At 40.4% G+C, this 25320-nt stretch overlaps 1 protein-coding gene across 1 annotated transcript in view; it reads right to left on the bottom strand.

Annotated features, from left to right (window-relative positions):
* Positions 1 to 1672: 1672 nt before the first annotated feature.
* LOC145405340 (uncharacterized) overlaps positions 1673 to 25320 on the bottom strand; it is a 94373-nt gene continuing 70725 nt past the window's right edge. The window contains exons 12-20 of the mRNA XM_080276751.1: positions 23638 to 23781; positions 21258 to 21329; positions 19624 to 19798; positions 18052 to 18059; positions 17735 to 17838; positions 9854 to 9985; positions 7955 to 8149; positions 5455 to 7637; positions 1673 to 1852 (exon numbers count right to left, since the gene is read on the bottom strand). Of these exons, the coding sequence (XP_080132877.1) occupies positions 1673 to 1852; positions 5455 to 7637; positions 7955 to 8149; positions 9854 to 9985; positions 17735 to 17838; positions 18052 to 18059; positions 19624 to 19798; positions 21258 to 21329; positions 23638 to 23781 (3193 nt within the window). The remainder of the gene's footprint in view (positions 1853 to 5454; positions 7638 to 7954; positions 8150 to 9853; positions 9986 to 17734; positions 17839 to 18051; positions 18060 to 19623; positions 19799 to 21257; positions 21330 to 23637; positions 23782 to 25320) is intronic.

Below are 25320 nucleotides of genomic sequence, written 5' to 3' on the forward strand. Positions count from 1 at the left end.
ATGGTTTCCCGGGTACAGGAAACCATTTGGCTTGTCACTCAGTGCAGAGCTCATATGGCATCACTCTACATTGAGTGAGTGGATGATGGGCGTCCCCATCCACCACTAATAAAAATAATAATTATTATTATTATTACTATTACTATTATCATTAATTATTATTACTGTATTATCATATTATTATTATTATTATTATTATTATTATTATTATTATTATTATTATACACTTATTATTATTTTTTTATTATTTTTATTCAATTTGTTGTTGTTAGGTGCTGGGTGTTTCTGTTTTTGTTATTCTTTTTTTTTTTTGCTATTTCGTTTGTTGCTGTTTTGGGGACTTTATTTATTTTTTTAATACCCGTGGGTTCGTCAGAACGTGAATCCAGAGGACTCCACGGTGAACTTTCCTTTCTTCTGAAGTCTACCGTCTTTCATTCGGGAGACAGGGAAGAAGACGGGGAAGTCTGTATAACCAGGCAGCTCTGCCACCCAGGTATATACACATCATCACCTGCTATCCTCTCCAGCACCACCTGCTCTAAATGACACAAGGCATTTGAAAGTGACGCGTGCATTCTTCTATCTCGGAACTGATCTTCAAGTTCTTGGAGAAAATTTCCAAGTCACCACCACACCAATACTGTTTTGCCTATAACATCTATCTTTACTATATACACTCGTCCCGCATTACCCCATCATCTTCCCTAACTCCAGCCCATCCTGCCTACTCTCCTCCACCGATTCCACTCACTGTTTTCTTTCCCCACCGAACATTATTATTATTTTTTTTTTTATGCGAGAGCGTCTTTTGAAGCAGCCCTGTTCCTCTGTCTCTCACTAAAGATTTTCCAATTCGAGGAGTTTTACCGCCATAGACTTTGGTAACTATCGAAGCCACATTACAAGTCTCGCAATACCGCCCCCTCCCACCACACCATACCATACCAGCCTCTCACACCACACTACACTGTACCATCTTCCCACACCACACCACATTATACCATCTCACCACACCACACCACACCATATCATCTTCCCACAACACACTACACCATACCATCTTCTCACACACACAACGCCATCCCACCCTCTGACACCACACCACACCACCCTCTCACACACGCTCACCACATAAAACCACCCTCCCACACCATACCACACCAAGGCCATTTAACGAAGGGTTGTGAAGCTCCAGCAACTAATACTGATGTGCTTCTTCACAAACCATTAAAATCAATTCATCTGAGTCTTTGCACTTGGTCTTAGAGTCTGATATTATGCATTGCTCATCTCATATTAGTAGATTAGCTACTTTTGGGGCTATATAGGATTTTATGAATGTTTTAAATGTGCTTCTGTGAAACTGTTTTAATGGCTGCGTTGCTTCTCGGTACATGCCTTCAAAATTAGTACCTTAATGGAGCCGTATTGACTCTTATTGACTGTTTCATGGACTTAGAGACCTATAGTATACAATTTTTTTACTCTTAATCGGACCCAAAATTTCATTCTTTTATACTAATTTCATGCGCCTCAGTGGCAGAATAAGCCAATACTTCGGTTCTGCATTTTTCCCTTGGCACTTCTTCATGAATAATGTAATTTTCTCGCGTTAATCTCTTGCTAAAACTTACCACTGCAGATGGGGAGGTGGCAGTTTAGGCTAAGTTCAAGTAAAACAAGTATTGTAGTATTTGTTACAGCCCCAGGTATATTTTGACTTGAGCCCGGTGGACTGCAGACTGAAGTTGGTGATCTCCAGCAGACCACCGTCCTCCTTGTCGGGGATAGAGAGGGATCTGACAGACTCTTCTGATTTGTAAATGGGTATTGAATTTTCATAGCTGACCTCTCATGTTACAAAAGTCTATGTTAACTTGAATAAAAATCTTTAGAGCTGGCAAGACTTAAATAAGACATCTGGCTGAAAAGGTTGGTGAAATACGAAGCTGTGTTGCACATAGGACGGCTGGACCTCAGGGAACGGACTTGAGCCTATCCACCGTGCTAAATAATTAAAAAAAAAAAAAAGGAAAAAAAGCTCTAGACTTTAAAGTATTCACTGTCATCATGTCGTCAAAATTACTCTATTCCTGATCTTTTCAACCAATTTCACTTACCTTTGCGCATATTCTCCAAAATGCAAGGATTTAAATAGTCTTCATTAACACTTTCAATAAGAGGTGGGGGGTGGGGGGCTTTAGGTAATTAAAAAAAATGTAGAGGAAAAAAATATAAAACACGTCATCGTCCTGAACGGTTTAATCAGTGGTTTTTATAGCAGAGATATGCACATATAAATAGTACATAAAACACAGTACTATTACACGAATTACAAAACACATCCACGGTTGCGGACATAATTATCTATCCACCTTTTAGCTAAACACTTATGAAACGTTTAAGGAATATTTGGAAAAAGTTGTTTGGCCTTATCGTCCTATCAGTGGGATTCAGAAATTACTGCTCACTGTTTCGATCTACAGGAAAATGAAGTGGATGGATATTAATGTCCGGAACCATACCTAAGGAGATAATACTGTAGTTTGAACAAAATGTAGCCCATCTTCCCTGTGATTCTCTTGACTCATCGTTCTTTTAATGTTTTTGTACAAATGATTAAATGTGAACTTTTACGATCATTTAATTTTACAAAAGTGGACGAAACTTGTGGAAATCCTCTAGTAAGTTCTATTATTATCAATACATCGTTAAAGAAGGGAATTTATACACACGTCATTCATGTATAGTATTGTACGCTTGATTAAAAGAGTACATTTTCCGTTTCTGTCTTCTTAACAAGCGGACGAAAGGTCTGAAAATTATCCAGTAACGTCTTATGCATGTGGTGCTTCCTGATCTTACTTTTTCCATCCATATTTTTTGAGACAATGGAGAAAACCTAAAAAAATGTTATTCAGGATCTTATACCTTCAGTTTTTATCAGTATAGCATGCAGATGGGACATTATTTGAAGCAATGGATGAAACAGTGGATGAAGCATTTGAAAACACTCTCTGATATCTCCTTGAGTGGCTGCCATTTTAATCAATAGGGCAGAGAGAAGGATCTGTATACAATATATGGAACACACTCTCCATTCAGGAATTATATGATATAGTCGACCAGATTTTTTTTTTTTTATCATCGTCTGAAACTGCGTGAAATGTTTGGAAATATAGGCTACTCCAGTATCTTGTCGTATTTATGACCATATTTGCTGTCGTTATCTAATACAGATGGAACCTTATACAGTGCATGAAATAAAACCTTATGTATATGTATTTGCAATTTGGATTAAATAAAAAAAAAGTGACATTGCTCACTGATAAATCGCTGATCACCTGGTTGCAGAAATTTCCTGATCGTGCACACGTAACAGGTGTAAAGATACTGTGATCATTAGAGAAAGCATTTTCTTAACTCCTTTAGTTAATCGATCTGTTACAGTACAGTTAGATATATGGATTCTGAAACTGACAAATATACTGAACGAATACAAAACTTAATTTGACACTGCCACTTGGGTGCCAGTTACTTTGTCGCATTTGACAAAGTAATCAGCAATAATTAAACATTAGCAGTCACATAGTGATGACCTTCAGGTAAAATATAAATAAAATAAAACATTCATAAATAAGTAAACTAGATTAATTTCACTATCTTATCAATTACACATATTACTGAAAGCTCATTTGATTGTTTTTCAACAACTGTCCCTGAAAATTATTGTTCAACACACCTAATGGTCACTGGATGGTACTGACATTTACAGATATGTTCACATTATGCTAGTTGAGGCGCCTTGACCTCTGAGCTCACTTTCATTAGTTCATTTTTATTCCTTGTTCACTTACCCGAAGTGTATTTACCAAAGTGGATTACCAAAAATTTATTCCCACCTAATTTAGTAAAAACCCTTTGGTCCCATAGTTTAGGATTGTATTAATTCCTCTACTGATTGCATTTTTTTAGTTACTACCATGGCTTCACTACTGAAAAAATATAAATGTGTATGCCTGTCGCTATGAAAGAGAACAATTTATTACTGATGCTGATATACGTGCAGCTTCTAGCCCATCGCTCCATTTGGTGGGCATCTACAGATACTGACATGGGGTTGACAGATTATAGCTACACAGTAGCCACATAGTGGAATGCACCTCGGCACTCACTTGCAGTCAACCTCGACATTTCCTTTAGACATGATAAATAAGATGCTCGTCCTGCATTGTTTTTGAGAAGAATAGGTCAACAGTCAGGTTACGTGACAAGATCATTTTAAGCAATTTTTCTCCGATTTGTATCAAACTTTATGGAAAGATTCAGGGTAAGGGAAGGGTGAAGGGATTAATTGTAGAGAACAATCAGTCACTGGTCAAGGTCACAGAGAAAGATCAGCATCTAGGGTCTAGAGTTACAGGGCAATGTCAGCTTCAAAGGTTTGCATCTGATTTGGATAAGCTTGGTGGAAGTATGAAGGGTCAGGCAAGAATAAATTCATTTGCTTTTGAGAGCAATTGGTCAAAGATGAAGGGCAAGGGAAAGCCACATCTTCGGCTCATAGACCAATAGGTGGCCAAGGTTGTTGCTCTCTCTGAGTGCTCATTCTTGTTCAGCATTTTCTTTTTCTTTACGGTACGTACATTATGCTGGGTATCTCTCATGAGAAGGTTAATCCAATTCAGTATAAAGAAACATTACTGCTGCACGGCTTGAACCTTGAAGCCTACCTGTAAATACGGAACTGGCGGTAACTTTTCACGTGACAGTCATAGTTTCTGCTCACCTTTAATCCTTGCCATGCTGCTTACCTTATGTCGGGCACAATACATGTCTGCACCAGCCACGCTGCAAGCCTCGTACGACGTACAAGTTCCATAAGTTACAAAACAATAACCCATGGGAGGTAAACTATCATACAAAGAATCAGCACGGCAGGGGTTAATCGTACCTTTGGCTGGAGGCAGGCTATAGCTAGAGTTTTATGCTACTGTGTTTAGGGTGATTGATTGAAGGAATGTCACACTAATGTACAACCAGATCTTCAGGTCCGTTCGCCTCTCGTTCTTCAGTTTCACGGCTGGATTCACAGACATAGACAGCTGAATGTGACGTAATGAATTGATATGCATATTTTCATTCCTCCATGGGTAGTAATATGGACTTTGTCCAATACATCTCTTTCAAGCAGTTATGAATCAAGCAATGTAAACGAGAGTGGAGAGACGAATGGATTTTGGTATTTGACTGCACACAAGAGACTGATAACACTTGTGGAGTCTAAAAACGTTCCAAACCAACAATAATAAATCCTTGTCTTGTGTGAAGAAACTGTGCCTCACAATCATACGCTCTCATTATCCTTTGTTTAAACTATATAAGGGGATGAATTTCTGACGAAGCATCATCAAGTGGTAAATGCGTTTCCAGCGGTTTTCTTCCACTTACATAATCCTCAGACACACCATCATCATCACCTCCACCTCGACCACCGAGCAGTGCTGAGGACTCGCAACACTCTTCTGTTTCATCACCTTTACCAGTGTCTTCAGGCTTGAAAGTGCTGGCCCGGCTGTATTTCTCTTTTCCGGCATGACATATTCCAGAGATGGTGAGTGGTAAAGACTCCTGGCATTCTTCTGGCTCATCACTTTTTATGGTGTTCTCCAGTTTGACTTTATTGGATTGGTTTAATTTATCATTGTCTGCATCACAAAGTCCAGAGACATGCTCAGAATCGTCGTGGTAATCAGAAACCACAAATGTTGGGATATTCAGATTGGTGATGCAAAGGAGTTCTGTTCTGTGCGGAGACTTGGGCAGGTGGCCCTCAGAAGGGAAATGTGAAGGGCTTGCCTGAAGATGGGACTGTGGAAGAAGAGTGAGGCTAACACACCTCGCTCCTGGTGGCCATTTACAAGTAGCCGCAGGTGATACCTTAGTAGCTTTGACTCCATCCACCCAGTGCTCACTGTTGTCGTAATCTTTTACACAGTGAGATGAGGCGGACCTAATTTGACGTGGAAGAATATCTACAGTTAGGCCTGTCATGGGACAACGAGGACTCGGACATTCTTTTGATGCATCAGCTTCCTCGTCTTCGTAACTGTCTTGCTCATAGACACATGACAGATTATCTGAACGTGGATGCAAAGGACAAAGTAGATCACCAAGGAGACTTGTGGTTTTATAAGGTATATAAGCCTCACGTTCTACTGCTCCTTGCCTCTGTAAGCATGGCTTGACTTTGACTGCTGAAGTTGTAGGAGATTGTTGTGCGGCTGTGCCAGGCTGCTGCCTCACCAACAGTGCTTGGTGATGGGGAGTAATCTGCCTCGCTGCTGCCTGAGTGTGGATCTCCCCTCCACGATCTCGCAGGGAACCAAGTCTCAATGCCGTGGCTGCATCAGCTTTATTTAGGCCTCGGGAACCACTGCTTGAGATATCAGAGGACACAGAGGACCTGGAAAAACGCCAAGTGGATGTTGAAGCAGTGGTTGCTGAAGAGTCATTGCGAGAAGAGGAAAGGTTGCTGTCCTGTGATGGCTTACGGGACAGGTACCACGAGCTATGTCGCCGACTATCCAGGAGCCTTAAGGACATAACTGCTTGACCTCTACGCAACGTGTCAGACCACGAACAACTGTGTGTCTCGCAGGAAATACACGTATCATGTTTATTCTTCACTGCATGTTTACCTTGCTCGCACGTGTACTCTCCAGCAAAGTTAACTTCTTCAACATCCCTATGACAAAAAAGGTACTTAAGTGCTGATATATGCAGACACTGGCAGAGTTTAGTTGGCTCTTGAGTGTTGTGGCAGCGACGACCCTGGTTCTCCTTATCCCAGGAATTGTCCAGTGCACTGTTGGTGTTGGCCGGAGTCTGGCGGTTGCTAAAATTTGACGAATGACGACAGCGACCAATTCCTCTTGTTACCCGAGATTCTTCTATGGTTTTGCAAAGCATGACGCAATCTTTCTTAAACTGCTTTGTCAGGAGAGCATACAAAAATGGATTACAACAAGAATTAAATGGAAGAATAAACACAGTGAACACTTTAGCCCCCTCTAACGATACTAAGTGTAAGCCAAAGGCAGCCGTGAGAGAGAAAAATGCTATAGGAGCCCAGCAAATGAAGTCGGTAAAAACCAGAAGTGCCATCCTTTTGGCAATTCTTGAATCATTTGTATTCCAGGCTTGAGATCCTCGTATTGCACAATAAATCTTTAGGTAGCAGCCCATAAGTATCAAGAACGATAATCCATTGATGAACATTAGAAATACCACATATGCCAGACCAGCGCCTTTAGTCTCAATGGGTAAACACACAGCAAACTTGCGATAATCCGAGATACCGATGAGAGGTAACAGTGCCAAGATGGAGACGAAGATCCAGCCAATAATCATGACGTAGACAGCGTGGCGGAGGGAGAGGCGCTTGTTGAGGTGCATGGCGTGAGTAATGGCGTAGTTGCGTTCTAGAGTGATGACGGTGAGGGTATAAACAGACAGCTCGCTACTCAACACGCCCAGAAATCCGGCCACCTGACACCCCACCGACGTCTGCCATGGGATAGCGTACATGCGGAACTCGCCAAGTGTAGAAGCGTCCACCACAGCCAACACTCCTGCAAAAACATCTCTCATAGACTCGTATCATACGTGGCTTTGGAGATTACTTAACACCTGTTCCTGTACAATTTATTCTGAATATTACACCTCATAATCCTCTTGTATGGTGCTGATACAGTCTATGTCGATATGAAGACAATATAGGCAACATATTAGAGAACGGGAAGGCCAAGTTGATGATGATGACTCCTGTTTTCTGAACTACATATATTCCTATGAAGGGGCTAGCGAGGGTTAGGATGGTGACAAGAAACCGATGATATGAAAAGGATGATAATGATTAATGATGATGGTGACACTGGGCACTACTGACCTAGATAGAGCCCCATGCAGAAATCAGCAAGGGCTAGGTTGGCCACGAGGAACCTTGGCACGTCCATCTTGGCCCTGGCGAATATGAGCACCACCACCACCGTCCCGTTACCCAGCACTGCCAGTAGGAACACCACCCACACACCACACCGCAGCGTCCACCAGTCGAACAGGTCCACGCAGGGCATGAATGGGCCTGGGGGAGAGGTGGGAGGCTGCAGGTGAATTATATTAATACACAGCACCATCACATGTATCCAGCAATAATTAAATATATATGAGCAGAAAATTCACACACACACACACACACACATACAATCGTCGAGACCACCAGTCATATATATCCACACAGGGCATGAATCGGCCTTGGGGGGAGAGGTGGGAGAGCTGCAGCTGACGAAATGTACAAGCACAGTCACAATAAGGACCTTTACACACACACACACACACACACACACACACACACACACACACCAGCCTAATACAAACATTGTTATATACAGACACATCATCCACACAACACGTTACAACATATACCAACTGAATATGTCCACAAACAAAGTAAACTGGTGTGGATGGTGGGCGTAGAGCTGCAGATGATGTAAATACTCAAAAACACCATCACACATACCTCATCGCAAACACTCATTACATAGAACACCACTCACACACTCACACAATATTATCCACAGTCAAACAAGGCCAAACACACTACAAAAAGACCTGTTGGGGTGGGTTAGGGTCTGCGATTGACATATCCTTTAATTGTGCAGTGTACCATATTAGACACACATTAACACATTCATTCCCACCACATACCATAACACGGCGTCCATCAGTCCAAGAAGTCCACACATAGCATTAACGGGCTTAGAGGTGGGTGGGGGTATTGCAGCTGATGTATAAAGCTCACACACACACAAGCAGAACCTTCACACACACACACACAGACACACACAGACACACACACACACACACACACACACTCACTCACACACTATTCACAGCCTCATCTGAAAATGATCCCGGTTGACTGTAGGCTAAAGCTGCCCTCCTCCTATAATCCACCATCCTGCTAGTGGGGGTTATGGAGGGAGCTGAGAATCCTCTGTATAGCCAGGCAGTGGAGCTGTTCGGTCATATTGGTGAAAGTGTGTGAAAAAAAAAAAAAACATGAACACCATCTGCAACAGCACCTACGTACATAACAACAACATCAAGAATAGCAACAACAGCTTGAGGGCTCTGTGCTGTTGACCTGATCCTAATACACATATATTTTGTCCACATTCTGCACTAACAGTTTGGTAGGGAGTCAGATTTATAATTGTCTGTTGAATAACTGGTATTCCCAATTTAATCTTATGTCCCTTGGCACCAAAATCAGCCATTTAGTTTGGTAGGTATTTTCTGAGTGACAGGGGGTTTAATATAAAGTCAGTTTGGATTTAGTTTACCAGTGCTAATAAAATGTGGATAGGATCACTTCCACCCTCCATCTTTCAGGTTTATTGAAAATAGGAATAGTATTGGAATGCCTGTTATACCTGTTCAAGATGCTCCTAAATATCTGCAGCTACACAGAGGGATGTCACCACTACAGTATTATTCGGGCTCGTATTCTCGTCGATTCAGGAGGCTCCCTAACAACTCTTCCTTAGCGATTTATTTTTAGATATAGGTGGTTAATATCCTTTTGTACATTATTTATGCAGAATGTGGCGATAATGGAAGGATTTAATGTTCACGCAGGAAAGTAACATGTAATAAGCAAAACAAATCGCTTAGGAAAAGGTGTTACGGAATTTCCTTAGTCGACGAGAATACGGGCCCCTCACTTAACTGTGTAAGGGTAAACAAGAATTATACTGGGTGGGTTGGGTGAGCTACAGACACTGACCTGGTAGGGGTTTGCAGGTGACGTGGTGTGTGGGTGTGCGGACAGGATCCAGGGTGGTGGGGGCACTCAGAGCAGCTGCAGGGAAGTCACCAGCCAGGTTAGCCCAAATGGCCGCAAAGTTGGTCTGGGAACCTAAGGGGAGCACAGGGCACGACAAGAAGGATGCAGGGAAAAATAATTAAAATCGAAGCAAGCTGACTGCAAGTACATGCACAGATATGATTTTAAGCGACGAACAGAAGTGCAATATGATAGCATAACAGTCTACTACTCCTATTTGTGAAAGTAAAGACAAACTAAGTCTACATAATTAATGCGTCTCGTAAATCGGGATCACGTTCCTCAAATCAATCACACAGCCCAAAATATATTCAGATACCGTTGATCGTCCTTTTCACAATACTGTGAAACACGAATGATGCATTAATAGTAACCGAATGCAATCAGTTTTCAAGACAATAATTTTCCACATTTTGTATAGTTTTATTTCGTAGCATCATCATGTAACAATGTACCAGAGATGTATTGCTTCATGTGATCGCGCCATTCATATCGTTTATGAAGGCTCAAACATGCATGCATACATCGACCTTGGTCACCTAATGGCGACTCTCCACGCTGCTCGATCTTTGGCAGCCTCTCTGTTCAGTCCCTTAACCCTGAGGTTAGTGTCATATAGTCCTCTTGGGCTTGGTGCTAGTTCTTATTACTTACTTACTTACTTAACCCTGAGGTCACATTCTATGACCTCGTCCCAGATCTTTTTCGGTCTGCCTCTCGCTACCCTACCCCCAAACGTTCACACTTATAAAACTGGACATTTCCCTTGCCGAATTGTACAAACGTTCCTCAGATCTCGCGATATCCCTAAAAGAAGGTGGACTGTACGGGACGGGTTTATTTGTCCTGTAGTTTACTTGGTTCAATTTCAGATGAACCTGGAGCTACAACTCCTATACTCCTTTCACCTCAACTTGGCCCAGATTTTCGTCCTTTTGTAGCTTATAAATTTCACGAAGATCAGTGGCTGAATAAGATACGGTAACGCTACTGCTTTCTGTCCTCCTCATAGCACTTCTTCATGACTAGCACCATATTCTAGTGCTAATCTACTTTTGCAGCTCGTATTCAGTATGGAGAGATGGTAATTTTAAACCAAGTTAAAGTAAAAAGAGTGCAGTACTATACTGTATAAGCAGAACATGAGCATAGGAATACTGTGCTTTGTGCCTGGCTTCATCTGCCATCAGGGTCATGTAGTGTCATCTATCCATTACAGCTTCTTCAGATGTTTTGTTGAATCAAACTTTACCAGAAACTTTATCTAACTCTCTTCTTTAGCTCAGAAAGGATTTACTGAAGACAGTAATTAACCCCTGTCATTGAAAAAAAAAAAATCCATAGTTTAAAATTATCTGGAAGAGGCAAGTATCCAAATTTTTTATGTCAAGAAGGTTCACATATGGCCGTCAGATTAAATTTGATTATTAAAATCCGTGAATAATTCCGGTGCATCAATTTTCATCACGACCAACCGGGCATGGACATCGGACTGTATTAACTATGTTTTGTGTACTCTGCAGTGGCCTACAATTGCCTTTTCTTCATCTTGAATGGCCAAATCTAACAATAGATTACCACTACAATATGATCTTAGTCATAAGAAGTGCTATGCAAAGGACACAGAGCCATAGTACTGTCTTATTCTGCTATCGAACTATGTCAAATTAGTTGCAAAGGACGAAAACTTTTGACAAATTAGCTTAAAAACAGTATATTAAACATGAAAGGCAGTTCATTTAGGGTGGTCACAGTTTTAAACAAAAAGTAAATAACACAAATCAATAATAACCTAATAAACCTAACCTAAACCTAAACTTATCTACTTAGTCATTGAGGCGAAAATGATTATCTCTGTATGGGTGTACAGCTTAAGCGAATAAAAAACAATGCAAAGAAAATAAAGTTGAATTGCAGAAGAATATTAGATTTAAAAAAAAAAAAAAAGTATTATAAAAATCATGGCATAGAAAAAAAAAAAAAAAAAGGATAATCCACGAATATAATGACCTTCAGGTTTTCCCATTAATCTGCCCCAACAACCAACTGGTCAGCTAAAAGAAAAAAAAAAACTATGCCATTTTTACTCTAACTGTGCCCAGATTTTAGTCCTTTTGTGGCTTATTTCACGTAGCTCAGTGGCAGAAAAAGGCAGTACTGTGGCTCTATATCCTTTTCAGCGCACTCCTTCGTGACTGGCACCATATTCCAGTGTCAGTTTATTGCTAAGACGTGGAATTCAAGATAGATAGACGATAATTTTATACTAAGTTAGAATAAACGCTGTACAGTATAACTACTTGCTGAACAGTTAACGAGAAATGTGCTGTGTCTATCTGCTCGTACATGTATGCTCAATTAAAAATATAATCATGTGTGCACTTAGTGACGAAAATTAAAAATATAATTATGCCAGTGCTTCATGACAAAAACATTATGAAGAGGATGCAATACTGTTTATGATAAATAAGTTGTGCAGGAATAAACATCGTGCCCTGAAAATCTACCTGGGGAAATATTCTCTATAAATAGAATTACCAGACAAGGGTTCGTATTCTCGTCGGTTAAGGAAGTTCCCTGACACCTCTTCCTTAGCGATTTATTTTTTTGGATATGAGTGATTAATCTACTTTTATGTGTTATTTACATTGCGTATGGTGGTATCTGAATGACTTACATGACACAGAAGAGGAGAGTAAGTAGTAAGTAAAATAAATCACTTAACGAGGGGTATTACGGAGCTTCCATAACCAATGATCATACGGGCCAAGAAGCTATACTCTTTTCACCTTAACCTGGCCTAGATTTTTGTCCTTTTACAATTTCTTTCACATAGTTCACTGGCAAAGGATGGCAATACTATGACCCAACATCCTTTCCAGAGCACTTCTTCGTGACTAGCATAAAATTTGAGTGTTAATCTATTGTTATATCTCAGTAAAGTGGAGAGATGTCAGTTTTAGGCCAGGTTAGAGTAGAAGGAGAAAAGTAAGGTTTTTCTCATGCTTGAGTACTGTGCTCAGCCAGTGTATTGTACTGTGGATAAATCTGACAAACTCTAAAATGCATGCTCAATAATGCAAAAGAATTTAACTCTTTCGGAAACCATAAGTTTTCAATTAGTTTCTGGGTCAAAATCAGAGAGAATGGAGCGCAAGAAAAACATTCCCATGGATTTTATTTACCCCAGGAAATTGGTTATATTGGCATAAGTTGTATACCATCATCCTCGCTGTTATTTATACTATAAATAAGCTAATAAAAACACACAAAACTGATGACTAAAAGTACCAAAATGCAGTGAGAATAAAGCTATTTCCAGAGTAAAAAAAAATAGTTTCCCATAATTTCCAAACATCCTAGTGGAAAATTTTGCCCACACTGTCCAAGAGCAAAGTATACGTCTATGTGCAGAATTCCACAAGCTTTCTCATGGTGTTTCCGGAATTTCAATATGACCAATAGTTTTCGAGTAAACCACCCAAAATCGCACGGACCTTCCCCCCACCTGCCGAAAGCCGGTAGGACAGCGACTGTTTGAGAGTGCTGGTCTTGATATAGACACCCTCCCCTATGACACATCAAGGTTTGACACACTTCACACTAAAACTTGATTTGGGGTGAATATTTTTGTCCAAAATTGCCTAATCCGTATTTCTTCAGCCCAGCACTGATAATGACGTCATTGGTTACTTTGGACACTAACACTGATATGATGCAATTTGCGTCATCATTAACTGGGTGTCTTTACTAGCCAGAGCCGTAAAGTATTATTACTCATACTTTTTATTACTCTCCTTTTCAGGTGGCTTTACACTGAGTGACAAACCAAATGGTTTGCTTAAGCCAAGAAACTATTTTCAGTGCTGGGTGGTAACCATATTATCAACCCATACATGTTCCCTAATTATCAACAAGAGGATTGGCGGAGGGTTAATGCCCCTCCCCCTAAAACAACTAATTTAATGGCAAACTGCCACCTCTTATGAGATTATGGTGTCTAGCTATAGATAGACAATATGACATAATGTGAGGATTTTCTGCTACCTTATTTAGTCTTTCAAGGTGACATTATTCAGTTTGGTAAAGATATCTGCCACTGAAAAAGTTAAAGATATTAGTCTGATGATTTTTATTTCTATTTTAATTCATGCTTCCCTCCAGATGTATTTATCCGAGTACAATATACTTTTATCGAAGTAGAGGTGATTTACGTAGACTTTATAAACTCCTTCAACTGTTAGAGGGCATTCCTAACTTGAAATAAAGACCCGTATTCTCGTAGGTTAAGGAACCTCCCTGGCAGCATTTCTTTAATGATTTATTTTCTAAACTCCCCGAAACACTCTCTTTTTTGCTTCTTATATCCCTTTAATATTGACACAGATTGCTCGAATAACACACAAGAATATAGTAACAGAGCAGAATCAGAAATAAACTGGTAACGATGAGTTTTCAGGAACTTCCTTATCGCACGAGAATACCGCCTAAAGAGTCTGGTGTTCGCAAGAATAGAATAGTAAGCTCAACGCCGGAATGAAGGGGTTAAAGAGTCATATCTAGCCCCTCCTTCTCAATATATATATATATATATATACTAGTATACATAAATCGATCTGGTTATACTATCAATAACTGACCACTTGGTAGTTGAAAGTATCGACTAATAATTTTCATAGTATCACCAGTATATCACATTTCAAGTAGACAAATGTCGTGTGAAAATAGCTGTGACATAATATCACGTACTTGCTAAACAGTGTTATGGTTTCATGTAGCCGAAAATAAGGGAAATACGCAATTCTTCAAACTGTGAAAAGATGGACGGTCGTCAGGATCGTTCTCGTCATATTCATAGAAAATCGATGCATAATATTATTCAGCAAGTACCTGATATAATTTCAAAGCTATTTGCACGGTATATTTTTCTGTTTAAAATTCGTTTTATACTGATATTAGTAAAATATCTATTTAAAAAACGATTTGTGCTAGTGTTATGAAAATAATCACTGTCGATATTTTCAACTTCCTTGTAGTGCAAAATTCACAAGAGGTCAGTTAATACATGACTGATTTCGAAGGGATACGTACTGTTGTGAACTTAATCCAGATCCTTACCATAAGTAACGGGAGAGTGAACGATAACTTTTGAAACCTTCTGGTGCGCTCTTTGGAACCCAGCAAACTTTTCCTAATTACGTGTAGAGTTTCATAACTGTTCATCTTAAAAGTGAAGTGACATGCCTTACCGAACTGTACATACCAGGGAAATTCCTTGACTCCAAAACAAATGCTAAAAAACAGATACTGACTTTAAGGCTCGTATTCTCGTTTATGGAAGCTCCCTAACACCTCTTCATTGGTGATTTCTTTTTGGATATGACTACTTAATACCCTTTTGTACCCTACTTATACATAGTATGGCGATACTGAAAGGAGGTATATTGCACAGAAAAGGACAGTAATGTGTAATAAACAAAATTAATCGCCTAGGGAAAGGGTGTTAGGGAGCTTCCTCAACCGACAAAAATACGGGCCTACGAGAATACTAACAGGTGAAGTTTTTCTTACTGCATCACAATGATCAGAGTAGAATATAAAAATAAAAATGCAGTGTTAAGAATCAGTTTTATTGGCATGTGAGTCATAATTTACACACACACACACACACACACACACAAACACACACACACACACACACACACACACACACACACACACACACACACACACACACACACACCGCTCGCTGGCTCAGTGGTAGCGTTCTTGCTTACCATCTGGTAGACGGGAGTTCGCTCCTCGCTCAGGTTGCGAAAAGTTGCACTGATGAAGTGGGTGGTTACTGTCCCCCTCGACCAAGGGGACGGGTGTGTGCGTGTGCGAAGGTCACAGCCTTGCCCTTAGATCGGACTATATGAGCTCTCAGCTCCCTTCCGGGAGCGTAAAAGCTGACGATCACGACCATCAAGTGATCCTGACCGACCCGGTAAGTTACACACACACACACACACACACACACACACAAACCATTAACCAACAACTGTACGCCACCCAATCCCTATACATCACCTACTTACATAGGAGACCTTATGCAATGTGTTACTTCCCTTCCTCTTATTTTAATGTCAAGTGTACGAGTATAGTCCTAATGTATTACCATCTACTGCCTGCACGTATATGAAAAAGAAATAAAATGAAAACTTTTGAGTGCACCTTTAATGATGTGTGAAATTGAGATCTTATTTGTCAAGCCTTTTTCCAATTCCCAAGAGAAAGAAGCAACGATTTTAACTGAGCTGTGATGGATAATTACAGATTTAGTTTTGTTGCCGCTTCTTTAGATGAAATTTGTCTAATGCATAAAATATGTCTTGTAACTATAAAGGTGCAAATGAGATTATTATTATTATTATTACTGCCATCAGAAAATAGTTTTGTTTTTTCACTTTTAACATTAATTCATATTCTTAGATGACTGCATACTGTGTGTTTTCTAAATGAGTGATGACAAACCAATAACCAAAGAATGTTAAGCAAAAAAACATAACTAGTAAACGTCAGTGGATGTGGAAACCTGGTATAATGACCGATAATTGGTTAAACATTCTTAATCGGTCAATAATGTGGACTGGAAATAGTCGATCTCATCACTTGTTTCATTTATTTTAGCTATTTTTACATTATACCTGTTCATGACGCTGGCTATTGAACTGGGACAAAACATGCCAACCCTTGCCGTCACGCTAAGTATGTTTAAAATGTACCCAAACAGAATTAAGTATATTTTCATAACCACAACTATTGGTCTTATTATTCCTATACTTAGTCAGTATTTTAAATAGCTTTTCAAAGCAACAATGGAAATGAGTGCAAGCACACAATGTTCTATGTAAATACTCTGTATGTAAGGCAATTTCTATATGAACCCTTTTACAGTTATGAAGACGAATTTGTTTGGATTTTTGATAACTGATTGAAAGCCAGCATGTGTTCCAAGCTCGTTGTTTACTGGTTGAAATTATGTTTGTTACCAGTGGACGTGTCATACCTTACACCATACCTGATCCTTAACAGAGGTTTCTTGAATACTTTGGTAACAAACTTTAATAAGAATGTGGCAAATGCTTTTGGTAAATGCTGAGGTAGTCGGTTAGGCAAAATTTACTTCCGTGAATGCAGGTGCTGAACAGATATAATATTCGTTCCCAGGAGATCATTTGCCAAGATTGATCGAGATAAAGGTCGTTATGAAGGCTTCATGTCATATAGAATGAGTACTTAAGGATGTGTGCAGTAACAAAAATATACAAGTCTTCAGTGTCGAATCATTAACTTACAGTAGTCAATTGTCTGAACAATAAACTTTTATAGACAAGGAATCTTTTCAAGAAAGATTATGTGAAAAAAGAGGCACATAGAAATGAAATGTAGATTCATGTGTTGTATAAAAAAGTAAGGGATAAGAATCTTCTGGATGCATGTGACTTGTGGAAAGATGAAACTAAGCAACAAAGGCAGCGCAACCAAATGTTGAAGGAAGGCCTGATTTATTTATAAAGAGCTTGAGTGTATGGACAAGCCCCAAGCATTTGACTATAATTTCTGAAACCTGTGGTGGTGATAGAACCCGCTTAATCTTTCTGTATCACTGCTGACTGCACTCCGAAGTATGGAATGCAAGCTAATCACCTCTACACGGTACAGGTGTTCCAAAAATTACCGGCAATAATTAGGTTCTTGCTTACACTTACACTCACTCGGCCTTAACAACAGATCAGCCATTTGTAATCGAGATACACAAAGAATCTTCCGACTCACCGGTTTCTGGCCAGATACTTGACACGTTCCAGATGGCTGGGTCAAGGCTCTGCAGGTCTTCCACACCAAAAACCACGTCCTCCTGGATCTGGGGCTGCTCCTTGCTCACACTCAGGCTGTTAAAATCGAAAAAATAAACTCACTTAAGCAGCATTAGATAACCTGTTTAAAGCAAGAACGTACCACTTGTCGCTGCCACACACGCTTCAGTTTCATATTTTGGGACTGCATCTTCACTCGCACTAACGCTGCAAGGTCGAAGAATAAGTTGCGTAAAAGTCTAGTTGTTTAAAAAATATATCACTTGTCACAGCCACTCATCCTGCTGTTTCATGGCTCCAACAGTCAGGCTGCAGGGTCAGAAAGCCTTCTCCTAACAGAATAAAAAGCCGGCCCTAAAATGTATACTCGTAAAGTAGTATTTGAGAAGTGTAATAAGTCTCTCGTAAGCTGTATAAGGTCACATCCGACTAACATAAAAAATATGTCTCTAAGAGGAACTAAAATTATTGTCTCCTAAACTTTAATAATAAGTTTCACCTAAGCTTTATAATGTATATTGGGGATTGCTAGATAAACCTCTTCAGTCCTATGAGGTATTTTTCGTTTAGTTTATGCCGTCTCTATGCTATCTGATTCAGCTTGAGATACACTTTTCAGACTGAAGAGCTTAGATACACCCGTCAATAACCCCTACAGTACTATAGGTTATTCCTGAAGTTTAATAATCTAAAAGTGGCAAGAAATAAATACAAAAAATACGTCATGGGATCGACGGGATAAAAAGGCTCCTTTTTGACATTCAAGCACGATGTTCAGTATTGTGTAAAAATATTGCCTACATTATGAGAGATGTGTCCGCTTGAAAAACATTGCAGTCAAAGGTTCAACACATTAAGATAAGCATCAAAATCATGATTTATCTCAAGAGACTTCATCTTCGAATTGGTAAGAGATCAAAAACACAATTTCACTTCAAATGCATCTCCAGAGTACGAAATTAGAGTTAACCCTCTCTGGACCGGAGGGCCTAATGATCTAAGGGTCCTGGTGGTTTTGCCTGACACACAAAATGAATTATGTATCGTACCCTCCTTGGCCGTCTCCGTCCGTCTTACATTGCTGTACCCACTTTGCCCTGCAGAAACCATTAGTGTGCTGCACTGTCGGGTTTAAGAAAACATAGTATGTATTTATGCACTTCATATCTCGATTTTACACATTATAGGTTTCAAATAAGTTTAACGCGTATCAAAACCAGCAATGAGAGAAAAGAAACAGTCTAGTGCCTAAAATGCACAATTATGAAAACCATTTCAGACGTTCATATTTTCGTGATTCTAAAAAAAAAAAAAAAAAGCGTATAAGTTTCTAAGTAACATGTGAAAGTGGCAGGAATATGAGGATTTTAGCATTCATCCCCTGGGAAGACAATGGTAAGGCCTTGGGGAAGCCATTATGCTGGAGGAGTTAATGTAAAGTGTGCTAATGACCAGTCTGAGGAAGGGGTAGCAGTGGTGGGTGCATGGTAGTGTCAGGCTGTGTCTCATAGGGAAGTAAGGACCTTGCGGACATAACACCCTGAGAGTGTTAACATAAAGATAAATACATAAATATCCTAAACAACGGGCAACAATGGCAGGTGTAGGGTAGTGTCAAACTGCGGATCCTCATCCTATGCGATTTTATTTTCTTATTACACCTTGTCGTCGTCTTCTGTGTTACTTAAATCATTCTAATATTACCACACTCTGCATATATAACGTACAAAACTATATTAGCCAGCCGTATCCGAAAATAAATTGGTAATGGAGAGGTGCTAGGGAGCTTCTTTAACCACCAAGACTGAGCCTAAGAGTGTTATTATAAAGGTAAAGCATGCGTATCACCAACCTGAGGAATGGGCAGCAGTGGTAGGCGTATGAGAGGGTCAGACTGCGGACCTTTGGGAAGCTGTCTGGGGCTGGAAACTCCCTCAGGTACCGGTTGTTGTGCACCTTGATGGCCACGGCGCCCTCCAGCCCGCGTGATGGCAGCAGCGGAAACATGTTGCTGCCCAGGTTGCTGGAATAACTCTATTTTTCAACAGGTTACACGTACTCAACTCACACGGTTATGGATTCATGGCTCTCACATAGATGCTAACTTATACATGACTGCACTCATAGATGCTAACTTATACATGATTGCACTCAAAGATGCTAACTTATACATGACTGCACTAATAGATGCTAACTTATACATGATTGCATTTATAGATGCTAACTTATACATGAATGCATTCATAGGTGCTGACTTATACATGACTGCCCTCATAGATGCTAACTTATACACGGCTACACTCACACAACAGCACTGGTAACATGTTGCTCCCCAGGTTGCTTCACCAGGGAAGGATTCTACTCACACACTAGGTATAGCTTCTAAAGACACTCACAAGGGAGCTGTAGGTTCTCATGTAGGTGATATACGAATGCACCTGTACAGATTGATTTATATGTACTAGGCTTCACTCACACAGCACCTACAGGAACACACTGTTGCTGCGACAGGGAGAACTCTCCTCATAAAACGGCTACATATAGTGTTCAGATGACCTTCTTAAAGAGCTCGGGATCTCTCTCTCTCTCTCTCTCTCTCTCTCTCTTTTTTTTTTTTTGCTTAATTCTTGCCACTTCGAATATTATTTTTTTACGGATGAGAATAGAATCTTGAAGCTAGAAAAATTAGATAAGGCATTAATAATCTCCTTTAATATATATATAAAACGCCTTTCTAAAGTGAAATAAAATCGTCTGGTATTGGTAAGAATAAACTAATAACGACGCCACTCGTAGCTGATCTTGTGATATTGCGTCTCAAATTATATAAAAATATTACATGTTGAATTTAACGTTGAACAAAACTTAGACTAACACTTACATATGGGGAAAAAACTCATCACACTATGTTACCCATTCAGTTTTATTCTTGCTCATTCCAAAATTCTGGCAAGGACGGGCTTCTAAGGAGAAACGGGTTCAGGAAAATTATATATAGCCGCCTCGGTACGAAAAGTCTGTCTTAAACTGAATAAAATCGTCTGAACTGAAGGGTTTAAGGTATTTAAGCTTAGGAACATTTTGTAAAGTCAACAGGTGTTCCTGGACACCTTCTGTTGGTCTATATACATCTATCCATCTATCCACACATAAAGCCCTCCATCTATCTATTTGCTTATTATCAGTCAGTTAATCAATCTGTCTGTTGCATCTATCTCCTTATCATTTCTTTTTCTTTTCTAATGCTAGGAAGAAGGAACTAAAGGCCACGAGCCCTCAAAACTGTTCCTTCCAAGAGAAAAACAAAATACAAGAGAGAGCCAAGTTCAAGATCTAGGCATCACTATCTATTCAATTTTGTATCTTTGTCTTCCATGCCCTCAAGACCTAGCAGTGAAAAGAAGGCTCAAGGGTAGATGGGTAGACAGACGGACAAACAGACAGACAGACACAGACAAATTGAGACAAAGAGCAATACTTACATGTCCTCGAGGCTGAGCAGTGGCAGGAAGGCTTCAGGGTGGATGCTAGTGATGAGATTGTGCTCCAGTTGCCTGTCGAAGAAATAACTAGCTTGATATATTCTGTTAAAGTTGTTGTGCCACTACGTGTGTGTGTGTGTGTGTGTGTGTGTGTGTGTGTGTGTGTGTGTGTGTGTGTGTGTGTGTGTGTGTGTGTGTGTGTGTGTGTGTGTGTGTGTGTGTGTGTGTGTGTGTGTGTGTGTGTGTGTGTGTGTGTGTGTGTGTGTGTGTGTGTGTGTGTGTGTGTGTGTGTGTGTGTGTGTGTGTGTGTGTGTGTGTGTGTGTGTGTGTGTGTGTGTGTGTGTGTGTGTGTGTGTGTGTGTGTGTGTGTGTGTGTGTGTGTGTGTGTGTGTGTGTGTGTGTGTGTGTGTGTGTGTGTGTGTGTGTGTGTGTGTGTGTGTGTGTGTGTGTGTGTGTGTGTGTGTGTGTGTGTGTGTGTGTGTGTGTGTGTGTGTGTGTGTGTGTGTGTGTGTGTGTGTGTGTGTGTGTGTGTGTGTGTGTGTGTGTGTGTGTGTGTGTGTGTGTGTGTGTGTGTGTGTGTGTGTGTGTGTGTGTGTGTGTGTGTGTGTGTGTGTGTGTGTGTGTGTGTGTGTGTGTGTGTGTGTGTGTGTGTGTGTGTGTGTGTGTGTGTGTGTGTGTGTGTGTGTGTGTGTGTGTGTGTGTGTGTGTGTGTGTGTGTGTGTGTGTGTGTGTGTGTGTGTGTGTGTGTGTGTGTGTGTGTGTGTGTGTGTGTGTGTGTGTGTGTGTGTGTGTGTGTGTGTGTGTGTGTGTGTGTGTGTGTGTGTGTGTGTGTGTGTGTGTGTGTGTGTGTGTGTGTGTGTGTGTGTGTGTGTGTGTGTGTGTGTGTGTGTGTGTGTGTGTGTGTGTGTGTGTGTGTGTGTGTGTGTGTGTGTGTGTGTGTGTGTGTGTGTGTGTGTGTGTGTGTGTGTGTGTGTGTGTGTGTGTGTGTGTGTGTGTGTGTGTGTGTGTGTGTGTGTAAACGCAGCACTATGAAGCGCAGCGGCCCTTGAGTGGCCTTTTATGAGCACTAAACTCCAGCCACCCCTAGGATATTAACATTTAAAGGCCACATCCGGTTGGAGCAATGACTCAAATGTTGGAGAGTGAGTCGTCCTGTCTCGGCTACCTCCCTTTCCTTGGGGGAAGCAGCCTAGGTATATAGATAGATAGATAGAACACTACATCGAGTGAATGGGTGGTAAGTGGCCATCTCTACATATGCCAGTTTTTGAAATTAGTGGCAAAATGCATTAATGGTTCGAATGTTACCCGAGAGAAAAAAAAGAGCAACATAAAGCACACATGGAAGGATGATTTCAAGTGCAGTGATCTGAAACATATATATATTGTTGATGATGATGATGATGATTGCCGTTCATCTGAATGTGTACCCGGTGGATCGTAGACTGGAACTATCCCTATCCTTCACTTCACCATCCTTCTTCGGTTACATCGGCGCCACCAATGAAAGCGCCTCTTTTCAGCACCTAGACAACATATATACAAAGAAACAGAGAAAATGAAAGGAGTTAATGGAAGATAAAGATCAAAACAAAACCAAATCACACACGAATACTTTTGAATACTGGAGTTAACTTTTTGTACAGGGAAGCAGCAGCCTGTCAGTGAGGGAATGAATGGAGTGGCAGTGCGAGGGTGAGAGGTTACGAGATGAAAAAAAAAAAGTGACCTATCATATTAACACTTTCAAGTCGTTGAAGTAACACATGGCGTTCCTCTTGTTTCCTTTAGATGACTTGCTTCATCTTATAATAGACTTTGTAAAACAGTGGAGTTGGATGCAGTCTTCAATAACCCCTTCATTACGAGAAGTCTTTCCGTAATTGAAAAAAAAAATAGTATATAGGTATGAGACTAACGAAAAAATTACGAGGTGGTAGGAAAGCGATTAAAAAGAAAGGTGTTGAAAGCTTTACGTTACTGATTACATATCGGATACGTTTATGTGAAGCTACAGAATGTGATAAAAGTTTTTGGCGTATCAGATAGAGCCAGGATTCCGAGGGCTTGAATGATGAGTGAATGGAAGCGTGGCCCATTGGACTGGGCAGACTTGGGGTGTCTGAACGTTGCTACTCCTCACCCTGCCCTAGGGTGAGAAAGGAAATCCGGATGATGATGATGATGTTTAGTACTGACAGAATCTGCAGTATGCCTAAGCCAATGAAAGTGGTGTGTATGATGATGATGATGATGATGATAATATTTTTACAGGACCCTCTGCAGGATGATGAATGTGTTGTTGGTGATGGTGATAACGATGTGAGAGTAATGATGATAATGGAGAAGGCGATGATGATGATGATGATGATATACTTACAGAACCTGGAGTCTGCGTAGGCCAAGGAATGTGTTGTTGTGTATGGCGCTGACAGCGTTGCCCTGAAGCAGAAGGTCTTGTAGGTACGGCACCCCCAGGAAACTGCCCGGCGGGAGACTGCTGATGTTGTTGTAGCTTAGGTCACTGTAAGAGGACAGGGAGAGGCGTCTTCTGAGTGGCTTTGACGATTTTGGCCCGCTTCTCATTGGCTGAGGAACCTCCCTATTAGCATTTCCTGAACGATTTATTTTTGGATACGGCTGGTTAATATCGATTTAAAGTTACTGATGCTGAAAATGGTGGCACTGGAATAATTTAAATGACTCAGATGATAGTAAGGAGCAATAAGCACAGTAAATCGCTTAGGAAGAAGTGTTAGGGAGCTTCGTTAGCCGACGAGTACACGGGCAGTCGTAACACTTAAGGGGGAAGTTGACGCGGATGTATCACCACTTAAGGAACTGAAAAAAAAAAAAAAAAATCCAAAACTATTCACTAGAGAAGTAAAAAAAATCAAGAAACCAATTGAACAAAAAGTATAGTCTTAATCTAACTCTACAGCTCATCCACCATCCTTCTGCTCTGCCTTATATCCTCTCACTCATCCCCTTGCTCTATCAGACCTCACTTAAGCTCCTTCCCCGACTTTCTATTATAAAAAAAGGCTAATGATTGTCGTAAGTTTGAAGGTCGTACTGTAAACTACCAATCATTTATTCTTAGTTATTTATTATGCCTGTTGCACCTTGGTGCTTTCCTTCGTGTAATTTGCGTACTTTTAGTTCCCTACCGTCATGTACTCTGGGATATAATTTGCCACAAAAAAAAAGAAAAAAAAAGGTGCGTTTCCAGATCTCCAAGGCAGTCTCTACAGCCAGATATGGGAATCCCGGAGATCGTGGCCAAAAACAAAACGCCCCCATACCACCTTCTCCGTCATCAGGCTGTCCTTTCCATGTTACACCTTTCATATTCATGTACCTTTCCATCACATCTCTCAGTCCCATCCTCGATCTCCGCTCCCCCTTTCCTCATCTACTACACACACACACACACACACACACACACACACACACACACACACACACACACACGCTCCTAATCAATCTTTCACTCCCCATTCACTCCATAGGACCAGACCATTCAAGATATTTTTGACACTTTCCAGCATATCATCAGATTAATTTCCCCTTAGGCTTTAACATACAGAAGTCCAACTGTTAATGATTTTTTAATGAATGAAGGACACTTTTAACTTGGTATGTGGAAGTCTTTTACTTTGCTTTTCCTTCCTCTCTTCTTCATCTGTAAAAAATTTTATCTGGCTTTATGCTCTTGGGTATTATAACTTGGCTGGGACAAGACGATTTTGATGAGATAAATGGAAACCATAGTACCAGTGAGTTCAAAGCAATCTCTACTGCCCCTTTTGACTATTGACAGTCCATCTATTGGGCAAAAGACACCTGGGTTTAGTCTAAATATTATCCAAGTGTCTACACCATCAAAAGTGGAGAATTACGTAGCTGAACAAGTGCTAGGGCCGTATGAGAAGTGATGAGAGAGGCTTTGTAACACCTCTTCCTTAGCGATTTGTTTTGCGTATTACACCTCAATATTCACTTGTATAGGACACAAGGGAGCTTTCGTGGCACCTCTTCCTAAGCGATTTATTTTGCATAT

Source organism: Coenobita brevimanus, chromosome 66 (assembly GCF_032717465.1).
Source record: "Coenobita brevimanus isolate Jiangsu-jjx chromosome 66, ASM3271746v2, whole genome shotgun sequence".
NCBI lineage: Eukaryota > Metazoa > Arthropoda > Malacostraca > Decapoda > Coenobitidae > Coenobita > Coenobita brevimanus.